This window comes from Pongo abelii, chromosome 1, assembly GCF_028885655.2.
Source record: "Pongo abelii isolate AG06213 chromosome 1, NHGRI_mPonAbe1-v2.0_pri, whole genome shotgun sequence".
Lineage (NCBI taxonomy): Eukaryota > Metazoa > Chordata > Mammalia > Primates > Hominidae > Pongo > Pongo abelii.
Window position 1 is genome coordinate 163,060,089 of NC_071985.2, and position 12,554 is coordinate 163,072,642.

The following is a 12,554-nucleotide window of genomic DNA, read 5'->3' on the forward strand; positions in this document are numbered from 1 at the left end:
CTGTAGAGAGGTTGCAGGATGTTGTTTGTAAACATTCATTACCAACTTTAAACAGTTGGCAGTGTTTATTTTCCATTGATTTCAATGTACTTACAGTTAACCAAACTCGTGTAGTAGCATAATATTTACCTTAAAGTTACCACAAACTTAGAAATTATGATAAGACACAAAATATTTATTATATATTGCAGTAGATTGTGCAAGGTTCATGGTTTGTCTTGTTAATTAAAAATTGGTTACCTTTTTAGTAATGGTGTCCGGAGGTACATCCCGCCTCCCAAGTGGATAAGGATTCCATTGGCCACTAGGAGATACATCTTCTTGTCCATTGTCTAAAATGTTGCTTTGCTGGGACGGGGTCTATTGCAAAAATGGTATGGCATTCTTTAGTGATGTAGTAGAAGTTTACCATAGTTTTCTGAAAAGAGTCCCTAATGATCATGGTAAAATTAATTTTGTTTAATTGCAGAAAAACATACATCCTGAACTGGAAATATTATATACTATTTACTGGGTAAGAACTGTAAATTGAAAGCTTTTTGGAAGCAATGAAAAATGCAATTAAAATAACCATCTTAGAGTTGTTTACTGAATTTTAAGGAAAAATTTAGATTATTTACAGTACCTGAATAAAAATAATCAGAATAAAATTAACCAATTGTTACAATTGTTAAAAACCACAGCACTTAAAACTTGCTTAATTTTAGTATAATCTCACCACTTAGAATAGAAATTGAAACCATATAGTACATAGAATATAAGTTCTAATATTCTAAGCCATAACCTAAAATAAATTTTATAAGGTTGTATTGATTCTGGGAGAATATGCCTTGCACTAAACCCAAATAGTGCTAACACTGGCATAGTGCAAGATTTATGGTACTATGGCGTTATCAACAAATAGCTTTGGGGGGAGGCATCAAAAATATGCTATTAAAAATGTGCTATTAGAATCGTAGTGTAAGTAAATCATGGCTGTTTTGATTACCAAATTTATTTATTTATATAAATGATACATATTAAAATTTAAACACTTCATAAATATTTTATTTTGGCTGATTTCATGCTTATTATTTTTAACAAATACTAATACCTGCCTGTCTTTATTTTGGGTGATTTCATATTCTAACCTGAGTAATAGCAAGCAATCACATACCATCAGAAAGCCTCCAGTGGAGGGATGTACAATGGTATATTTACATATATTTTCACAAAGGCTCCTTTCTTCCCTAGTGTGTAAGATACACAAGTACTGCTTGGTTTCCTGAGGGAATTCTTCCGTGGTTGAGCTATTATACTCCAGTGTTTCCTGTGCCATTTTCTGCACATGTTCTAAAGGATCCCTACTGATAAAGCCCAGCTAGAGAGTGTGCAGCTATACTTTGTGTAAGGACTTGTCCTCCTACCCTAGAAAGGGAGAACTGGGCTATTCTCATCAAATCATGTTAAAAATGGGCTGTTTGCTAAGCATTATCTGGTTATATTGAGTGGTCTTAGTTTGTTCTCTTCTGAAAAACAATGATAGAACCTCCTTACCTGCATTCTGACCACAAGCATTTTTTTAAAAGCATTGCTTGGAAAAATTCTAAAATAGGATTTATTATGACACTAGATGAAGTCTTCCTAGGATCTAATGGATATAATGAAAATTAACTCAGTTTTCTTCTTGTTCTTCGGTTATGTGAATTCTTTTTTCATAAGCCTATCAAAAAGTATGAAAAAAAAAGAGAAAAAATGTACTGAATTTAAGCTCCTGAGTTAGGAATGAATTGATGTGTGTTTATTTGAAAAATTCAATCTAGACAACACGTTTAAAGTATGTGTTACTTCAAAATTAGCAGGTAGCTATTCAATGACTGTCTGTTTTCCAGCATCGCTTTTCTAGTGTTTACCTTTTCCAGATTAATATGTTTACATATGCCCATACACAATTTTTTCTAGATATTAAAATATGGTAAATAAAAATTAAAATTAAGAGTTAAAACATAATTATTCGGGTTAAGCATTACTGGTCAGTGTTTTCTTTTTGAATTTTTAGTATTTGTCTTTTCTGACTTAGTTTGTTTGCTAGTGAAGTGGGATAATTAGTATGTTCATTTGGCCAGGTCTGTGCAATGTAGATTTTTAAGAAGTGGCCAGAATTTAACTTAGGTTTTCTTTTTCTCCATATCCTCCCCATCTCTATCTGTATTTCCTCCACCCAGACATGGTTCCAGTTACAGAGAAACTGAGAATTACAAAATTCTTTTTGGTGTTAAAAAAAAAAATGCGAAATCCTTTTAGTCAAAATCCTAATATAATGGTGTAGGTACTTCACTAGTTTATAAATTAATCTATTTCTTTATAAAATTAGAATTAACAATCACACCAAGTCTCTATTACAGGGGCCAAAAGGAACATAAACATGCAGACACATTAAAAAAGATACTTTCACTAGGTAGCAAAATTAGAGGAAATTCCTGAAAGCAATTTCCTTTTAAGAATACTCTGGCCTTTTTGTTTTTCTTACATGAGACACCTTAGGGATGGCTTAAGTCTGCAGAAATAGAAAGATCATTAAAAACAATTTATTGACATTTGGTGGTGGTGGTGGTGGTGGTGGTGAAGACCAAAAAGAGAATCATGTGCACATTCTTTCCCAAAGGAGTATAGCTATTGTCTATAAATTGAGTAGCTTAGCAGTTAAAATTCTATTAAAGGCTAAAAGGAGCTACTGAAAAATGTTAAAAAAAATGAAGCTATCACTGTTGAAATTTAATATTCCAGAGAAAATAATTGAACTGAGGTTCAGCTATTAATTCAATTATTTTTTTGTACCAATTCTTGATATTTTCTTTGGGTATTTTAAGGAGTAAGAATGAGTTTTATTTTCCTCATCATGTATAACTAAAGATAATAACATAGAAAATCATCACAATGCACTATTTCCTTAGCTTCTAAATTCTGCAGGTCTTTAAATATTTCAAAATAATACAGAAAATGGCTGGTGTGATTTAGTGAAAAATCAGAAATTGTATTTGATAAGACATGCAATAATGCTGAGTAGAAGTCTTGCTGAACAGATGCTATGCCCAAAGATGAGTGTGGGTATTTGTGGATTTAACATTCGTAATTTTGACTGCTATGAATGATCACAAGTGTCTATTTGATCAAGTAATTTCTAATTTTGCTGAGACATAAATGTGCATGCATATGTATGCCTCTTTATATCGATATATGTCTGCACATTTGTATGAGTAAGCGCATGCATGTGTATTCTTACGTATATATGTGTGTATAAACATATGGGTGTGCACAGTAGTCACCTAAGTGAGTTAAATAAGCTTAGATGGTACAGCAGCTTTGCTAATTGATGGGTGTACAGTATGCTTGTGAAATTACACTTATTGTTACAATTATATGAGAGTGGTATTAGAATTTGGCAATTTGCAAAGGTCTCAGGGCATATCCCTTAAGAATACAAGGATCTCTTTTGCTGAGTAATTGGCACATGGTTCATAAAGGACATTACCACAGATTCAAAAAATCTGCAGTAAAAATTGTTAAAAACAATTTTCCCCAAAGTTTTTCCAGTGAAATTATTGTTATATTATTCATTTCCATCATATCTTTTGGAAAAAATAGGTATTACAAAGGTAAAAATATGCCAAGCTTGGATCTAAATGATAGTGATTTCATGGGCTTCAATCTGAAGTTGGTAATATAATGCCCAAGTTATTTTTAAACCAGAATTCCATTATAACGAAATTCCACATGAGTACTAAATTATTATTTTGGTAAATTTAGTCACTGTCTATAAGAATTTATTTGGATTACAGGCTGAAAGATTTTTTCATAATTAGAAAGGTAAGTGAATCTTTCTTGAGGGACAGGTAGCCAATAATAAATGCAGCAGAATCAATAGAAATTATAGGCATGAGTTGCCCTGAGGTGCAGCATAAATCTTGCTTTGCTTTCAGCAGAAAAAACTGCATTAAATAAGCCAATAAGCCTTGGCACTAGGGTGAATAAATGCATACCAAATGTTGGTACTATCTGATACTGAGTCATTTGCATATATCCAGAAAGAAAGGACATTAGACATTTAAAAATAGTTTAGGTGCAAATATTGCTATCTAAATTTCTCTAACTCAAAATCTGGTAGGATGAATATCAACTAACTAATTTCAATCAACTTTAGTAAAACAGATAGTGAGGCCAATTTCTTCCACGCAAAATTATATGATAATTTATTACATATATTTCTATTATTTTAGCCTTCCCTCACCTGAAATTATAATTAATTTATATTAATGCCTAATTCAATAAGCCAATAAGCAGTGGATGCTATGGTATGCTGTTATGGTGGTAGAAATTAAAAAATGAACAAGAGAAAATTATCAATTTATCCATTATAGAAGAGACCACACTATTTATATTAGCAGCTGGCCACCTGCAGACATGGGGATAGGAAAGGCCAGTGATTTTCTCCCCAGCCCTGTGTGTGTCTAGGGCTGCAGTAGCCTGGATGATTAATGAGTTATTTTCTTGGGTCCATAACCTTAAGCCTTTCATTGCTACCAAAAATAATTCTTGGTGATACTGAGTGCTCAGGAAATGCAAATGGATCTGAAAAAGCACAAGATAATTACTAGCATTCATTAAGCTCAGCTAACTAAGAAAGCACTAACCTGTAGCACACAGGGCATGATTGGGGTCATGATATGTTTTGGATTAGTTAATATATTCTACTTGTGTATTCTTTTCTCCATCCTGTCATATCTACTTCTCTAGATTATTTTGAAGACGATGTGAGGTAATAATGCGTATGGAAGAGCTTTTTAACCTATGAGTCATGTTCTGTGAAAATGTTAGGTTTTACAAACATTTGAGAAAGCATCATCACAGAGTAGACAGAGTATGTATGTGGGCACCAGGCAGAAGCAGATTTAAATTCTACCTACTACTATGCTAAGTGCAGGAGTTACGACAGCGAAACAGTGACAATACAGGTGAGTTCCTTTGTGTGACACATGAGTCTCAGTTTCATCTATACAATGGAGATAAATATGTCCTTTGAGGGTTTTATGAGTTGCAAGACAAAATACAGTTAAAGTACCTCATAGCACCAGGTACATTAGTAGATTCTCAATAAATCCTTGTCTTTATTTTTCTCCCAGTGGAAATATCTATCCATTCTACCATTAATTTTGATATTAAAAATGGTAGTTTGAACTGGCATTTTACAATTTGTATTTCTCTATGACAACATAAAATTTCAAGACGATAGCTAAGCTTAATTACAAATAAAACACATCCAAAGAAGCACATGGAACCATTAATAACATCATGGAAAGTTGCCTTATATGCTTTTTGGAAAGGCAGTAAATAAATGATAAATGAATAAATGAATGACTGAATGAATGAATAAAAAATCAATAGAAAATACTAATAATTCTATAATTTAATAAAAGATTTGTATGTTCTAAATGTTCTGGTTCCTAAGTATTACTAAATTTTCTGGGAAATTAGTGTAAGCATCTAAATAAATGAATATATTAAGGAAATTAAATTTATTAAACTAATTTTGTTATATTTGTTGGCATTTTCTTAATATCTTAAAGAGTTCTATAAAATTATAGAAGATGTAATTTGCTCTTTATAGTATAGAAAGCCTATATTTAGCTTGTAATAGATGAAAAATGTACCATACTTGATCTGACAAATAAATATGAAAAAATGAAAAATATTTAAAATACATTGCAAAATCTTGAAGAGTGTTACCTTTTTGTTCATATAAATATTCACTATGTAAATAGTTTATCAAGTGCAGAGTTCTTCAAGCTTCATTCACAAATAATTATATCCTTTAATTAGTTTATTACAAATTTGTTTAAAGACAGCCTTGGTGCGGGACAAGAAATATAAAAAAGTTTCTTCTTTGTCCTATTTGCAAGAGGCAAGCCTTGGCAAACAGAGAGGGTGGGGATACATGTTTCCTTCGGAGAGCAGCACCTGCACAAATGGATACTACAACTCCATTTCCAGTGCTTAAATTCTAACAGGTGAAAACATTAGATTCCTTAGGAAACTTCCTTCATTCTTTCTAGGACACCCCAGAGTCATTTGCCACAGCATCTAACTATAGATAGCCAGTATTATCATTCAATAATTTTATGAATAAAAGAGACAGCTCCAGAATTTCCACAGGAGAAGAAACATTTATGTGAATTTTATTTACTGAAAATGTTTGTTTATAAATTGGTCTTACCCTATATTTTAGTGCAGTTCTTATGGCTAATGAGTATTTAGGGGTTGCAAAGAAGTCTTAAGGACCTGAGACGGTAATTTTTACTATCTTAAGTAGAAAGATAAACATGTTATAACAGATTTTTATGCATTTCTAAATCAAAGTTAAGTAATTTTTGCCTATCTCCTCTCCTGGGGAGAAGGGTTCCGGGAAATTGAACCTCAATCGTGGGACCTGTTAGCAATGGTCAGTGGAGCCCAGGAGGAATAATTGGAGAGACTGCATTTTAAAGAGAGTTTGACTCTAGAGTGTGGCAGAAAAACCTAACAAATTTTCAAATGAAAGCTCTGTACAAGAGACGTATCAGGGTACAAAAGTGAAGGGATAGAGGCTTAGACTGGAATTCGTGGGAGGAAGCAGAACCTGAGGTATTATTGCAGCTGATAAACTATCCAGTGCCCGATAAGGTTCCTGCATTGGTGATGGGGTGGGAAAGCTGTCCCAGATGCCTAAATGCTTAAAGTTTATAGGACTTAAAAGTGGTAAGTTTTAGATCATAAAATCTTTTGGAGTAATGCATTACTTGCCCTGCCTATGTATCTTTTTCCTCCCTTGCCTTCTCTATTTTTCTTCTTTTTTTGGTGCAGATAATAAAATAGTGACGATAATTTATTTTGAGGTGGAGTCTTTCCATACTTGAATGATTCTTGATTTGCAATTAATGTAGCTTCCAAAGAGAATTCATTTTGGTCATCTCTGTGCTCAATTGAGGATTATTGAAAGTCCCCAAATACAACTCTGTATTATTTCTTCTTAGAGCTCACAGTAATAGTGAGTCCATTCTCTAGGGTACCCCAAATGACATCAGGAAATTAATATGCTAATACAGTGATACCTAGTTTATATCTGGAGAGTAATTTAGATGTTAGGAAACACTGTTTCAAGTGTATTGGCATTTTCAGATACTGTATATATCTATATTGTCATACAGATTGATAAGTAAATATGGCCAAAAATTAAGCAAAATAGGGGCATCTTCATATGATATAACTTCAGGGGGGTTCAGGCAATAGCTTCCATCATGCCAAGATCTCTTTAATTTGTTTACTGAATTTTGAAATTCCATTTTTTTAGTTTAAAGGTTTGATATGGTTTGGCTGTATTCCCATCCAACTATCACCTTGAATTGTAATAATCCGTATGTGTCAAGGGTGGGGCCAGGTGGAGACAATTGAATCATGGGGGCAGTTTCCTCCATACTGTTCTCATGGTAGTGAATAAGTCTCACGAGATCTGATGGTTTTATAAATGGGAGTTCCCCTGCACAAGCAATCTTGCCTGTTGCCATGTAAGATGTGACTTTGCTCCTCCTTTGCCTTCCACCATGATAGTGAGGCCCCCCAGCCATGTGGAACTGTAAGTCAATGAAACCTGTTTCCTTTATAAATTACCCAGTCTTGGGTATGTCTTTATTAGCAGTGTGAGAGCAGACTAATACAAGGTTTGATTTCTATTTAATTAGCAAGCCCTATAAGAAAGGTGCCTATTTAAAGTTGTGATATCTCATCTATTCCTTACTGCAGTTAAGTTTCAAGGTCTTTTTGAAAACTGGTTTTGTTAGGGAAGAGAATGAGAGTCTTGGGCATCTGAGAGGACATGAAGAACAGGTTCCATTAAAGTAGCAACTCAAGTAAAAATAGTCATGCTGATGGTATGTTGGAGCCAATTTGTACTGGCTCATGAGAGTCAACTGCATGTGAATCTTCCCAATTCTAAGTTCAGTGACATTAAGTTGGTACCTTGAAATTAGCCATAGGGAGAGTATTTATATTGCTGACATTGGCAGATACCACAAATCAAGGCCTTGTCTTTCTCCTTGGAGAGAAAGTTACCAGCACTCCACTGGTCCTGCAGTATAGACTGGGCACAGCAAAAACAACATTCAAAAGTTTTCAATTTAGTGTTTTTTTTTTAAAGTTATGGTGAGTGATAAAAAAGCTGTGGCTATAAATGTCTTCTTGATTTTGTTATTCTACTCACAGTATGAACCAAACTGTCCACAGTTTGGGAATGTTATTAAAAAACTAGATTAACAATAAAACAGGAATTTGAGGTCTTATGACCCTGATTTTGATGGGGTGAATCATAATGTTCATTCATTTTATTAAGAGAGAAGAAGTGTTTAGAAGTTACTGTCATTCTATTATCCCTACTTTGCACTGCTTTTTCATAAAAACTTACTAGGCTAATGACTATATAAATATATAGGCATAATGACATACTGTGAAAATGACTCATTGGTTTCCACTAAAATGTAACTAAGACAGAAGGCATTAATCGATCTAAATGTAAAATGTGCATTCTCAGTTTTGGCTGAATTAAACAAACAGAAATTTTCCTTTAACAATGGAAATGTTTCCTCTTTCAGTATATTCCCTTTCAGTGTTCCTACATTTTCATCTAATACCATGCAAACTTGCTACTTTTCCACTAACCTAGTTTCCTAAGCCACAAACTTGTTTCTCATATTTTTCTTCTGTGTTATAGTTCCTGCAAAAAAATGGGCTGAAGAAGCACTTATAAGTACCAGCTACTTAATTCTCCTAATTTAGGAATCTATGTCTTTTTCAAAAGAATCAATGGAAATCCAATAATAATTTTGAGCTCTGTTCTCAGAATGCATCACCAGGATGATAGGACTATCTCCAAAAAAGTAAAAAACATATATATAAACACAAAATAAAGAAAAACAAAGGAGGAAAAAAGGAAATGAATACTAAGAAAAATGAACCTTGAAGCAACACAAAAAGCCATGTACCTGCTCAATCCAAAAAGCAAAGCTCAATCCAAAAAGCAGGAACCTGATAATCAGTCCAGCTACAAATATTCATTTAGCAGCTAAGAGTTCAGGCTCTACATTATTTGCCCTTGTGCTTTTTGGACTCATAGGAGCCTATAGTAAGCAGGGTTGTATGTACAGCCTAAACACATTAAGTGAACAAACAACATTAATTGGCTTTGGTATGCTGACACATGTAGGGCAGTCCATACTTACTTTCTGAAGAGGTAGTTCTTGATGATCAAATTTAGACTTAGTCTGCAAGTTTAAAGTCATGCTTCTGCCTGCATGCATTGCTGAAATACCTCCATAGGGCAGCATGCCAAGGTTAACTGTATTGTGTTTGTAAGCAGCATTCTGAGTAGAGGAAATAATCATGTGACAGGGTGTGAACACATGCTCAACAAACTGATAAATTACATGAACATGTTTAAATTTATAACATTTAACTTTAGGCAGGCAAACAGTAACTTTTTTAAAAAACATGCACTTGATCAGACAGAAGCATACAGTAAACAGTGTTAGTTATGCACATAATGAGTACCATCCAAAACTACAGAAAAGACAAAAAGCAAAGAAGATACATTCTGTTTTACATCTGCTGCTAACTCAACGTCATAAATTCTGTCTCTTATACATCGTGATAGTAGTGACTTTGGACAAGTATTATTCGTCTGTGGTAGTCTATTCATTTAGAAATTCGAACAGTGAGATCTTAAATTTTACCAGCTGCAGATCTTTGTTCTCTTTCACATTGTGAGATCATCACTTGTGAAAGACAAATATTAGTTTCTAATTCTGTCTTAAGCTAGTGCATTGCAATGTTAAAGCCAAAATCAGTCTCCTTCATTGCTCAGTCTGTAGGCATAATTACAGCAACTCAGAAAAACAGCTGGTCAAAATGTCATTTGAGCTTACCATAGGCTTGATTGAACTTGCTTATTAATTCAGCTAAACCAATCAAATACAGTTTATGTGGATCCAAATATTCTATTTTTTGTTTCTTAAAAATTATATTTTAAACTAAAGAAATTTCATAGTAATATTAAAGCAATTATAATTTATTGATTTATTAATGCTAATTATCTAATATATACAAATACCTATAGAACACTCTGGTGGTATTTGCATTTAAGTGACTGATAGATAATTTTTTTCCTATAAAACTTTATTTGAAAATTAAATGTAAAATTTTAGATACCCTGTTATCAAATTGTTTCCACCAGTACAATCTCCTCCTTCAATCTACAATGGAAATGTAATCATTGACAGCATTTGGCCCCTTTAAGTAATTCTCTCATTTTGGAAAAAAAAAATCACAGAAGTTAACTTAGCACACTTTTTATAAGCCAAATATTACTGAACATTAACAGCAGGCAGCTATTCTATTCTGAGGGCAATATTATCAAAGTAATGATTTTTAGCATCAAAGTTTCATTGAGTGAAGCTGAAAGATTATTATACTCCTGATGGTGTGCTTGTCTACCAATCATATTTGTTATGGATTCATTATTATTTCATATAGAGATTTTCCATTGTCACCATGCCAAAATTGAAAAAGACACTGAACATCTCAATCTAGCACTTGGAAAATTCCTTAAGGTTTAAAATTCCTCCAGTCTAGTACTCTCTCAGCTTCTGCAGAACAGAAGCAGTCTCAGACATATGGGTTCATGTTTTAAATTCCCTGTCATAGTGTGGCTCTGCAGTGAAAGCATGGGCCTTGTGGTTAAACTAAAAGAGGAAACAAGCATCTTTTATCTAGGGTAGTTCTTGGAGCTGCCTCTTCAAGGTCAACACTTAGATCTTTCACCAACATTATGTTGAACTGTTAAGCTTATCCAATGTCCAAGTCTCTAGGCAACTGTCTTTTATGTGGAATGGACAGAGATCTTGTAATTTCTTGTGTAACTATTTGATTTTCAGGGTTCAAATGACTCAATTAAATTTCACTGGGAAAGAAGCACATTATTTCTCTGGTGCAGCCTGCCTTTGGACAGAATGTTAAGTAGCACAGCTATGTCGAAACTGGTTTTACATAATAAGTCTGTGCTTTAGTACCCTGAATTCATCTTGTTGAGTAGCTGGGAAGTTTTATGAAAGATACAGCCTGAATAGCTCAGGAACTCAGCTGAAAGACAGAAAGAAATGTGACTTGGAGAAAACAAAAGAAAGAGCTTCTAGGATCTGATGACTCAAAGCAATACTCTAAGGTAAGTTAATTTTTTGGAATTAAATGAGAAGCTATTGAATGTTCATTGAAATTGCTTTGAAAAATGAAAGACACCTAGGAAACTGTACACAAACAGAGGTTATATGAAGATCAACTAAGAAGGGAAGTGTCATCATAGCAATGAAAAATACATGAGTTTGCTTTCTGTTATCTGGGATAGGCAGGGCCTCCAAACTTTTGCTCATTCAAATCTCTCTCCCCTAACCCTATATTCCTGCTTAAAATTCTTGCTTCATCTAGAGGAGTTGCCTACTTTTCAGTCGCTGGGGTCAAAGGAGAGGAACCATTGATCTGGGACACCAGTAACTAAGTGATGGAACCAAATGCTTAGAATTTTATCTTTTCCTTTTCGTTAGTTGTTTTCACTCATTCCTCTGTTGCCTCAAATTACTAGTCATTGTACATATGCTCCAAAAAGCTTCTTATAACCTTTCTTGACTAGTGCATCTTACCCTGTTATGTATGGTCGTGTCTACACGAGGCCAGAGTTCCCAAACTGTACTGTATTATTTGGCCCCAAATATTTTCGCCCTCCAAGTTATCTGTCTACATGGAGGGTATACTTGAGGTAAGGCATGGTGACAACCGACCAGGTGTCTCCCACTGACAGCCAGTCATGAGGCTTTGATGAGGCTCCCTTCAATGGGACTGAGCAAACCTATTTGAAACAGACATTCTGATGAAATATTTTGCAAGGCAGAACCAATTTCCACATTGAGAAACTAATACCCACACCCACATTTATTAGTTCACTCTTTCCCTAAAAAAAATTGTTTTCTTGTCATGTAGACACGACCTACAAGCAATATAATCATTTGAAAAGAGTAAACCTGTAAACATAAAATTCAGTATTAAAGAAATACATAATAAATGCAGTGACCTGTGCTTTTAGCAGGACACCAAATAAAATAATAAAACTATTGAGTGAGACAATGCGATAGTATATTATTACCCAGATCCCCAATTTACACTGAGCATTCAGCCCTAGAAAATGAGAACAAAAAGCCCCATTTTCACAAAAAGGATCTTTAAGATTCTAATGTCAATGCAGAGCACATTAAGCCCTCTACACTAAAAGCCACAAAGTACACTGAATGACGATGGTCAATTGAAGATAGTTCTAGCAAATGAGTACCAGGTTTCTCTTAGAGAGATTTGAACAGGCAACAAAATGTAATTCTAGGCATCATATGATTTTTTTTTCTGTCCCTGATCTCTGTATATTACATGCTTTATTGTGGACTCAATTTTTT

At 33.9% G+C, this 12,554-nt stretch overlaps 1 protein-coding gene across 13 annotated transcripts in view; it reads right to left on the reverse strand.

Moving 5' to 3' along the window:
- LRRC7 (leucine rich repeat containing 7) overlaps positions 1 to 12,554 on the reverse strand; it is a 1,078,250-nt gene that overhangs the window by 73,176 nt on the left and 992,520 nt on the right. For 10 of the 13 annotated variants that reach the window (XM_063711876.1, XM_054533117.2, XM_054533085.2 and 7 more), the window contains 2 exons: positions 9,285 to 9,425; positions 241 to 360 (listed from right to left, as the gene is read on the reverse strand). In XM_063711876.1, coding sequence (XP_063567946.1) covers positions 241 to 360; positions 9,285 to 9,425 — 261 coding nt within the window. Of the gene's footprint in view, positions 1 to 240; positions 361 to 9,284; positions 11,960 to 12,554 lie in introns of those variants that run through there. The other 3 variants (XR_008514343.2, XM_054533095.2, XM_054533149.2) reach the window with 3 other exon arrangements.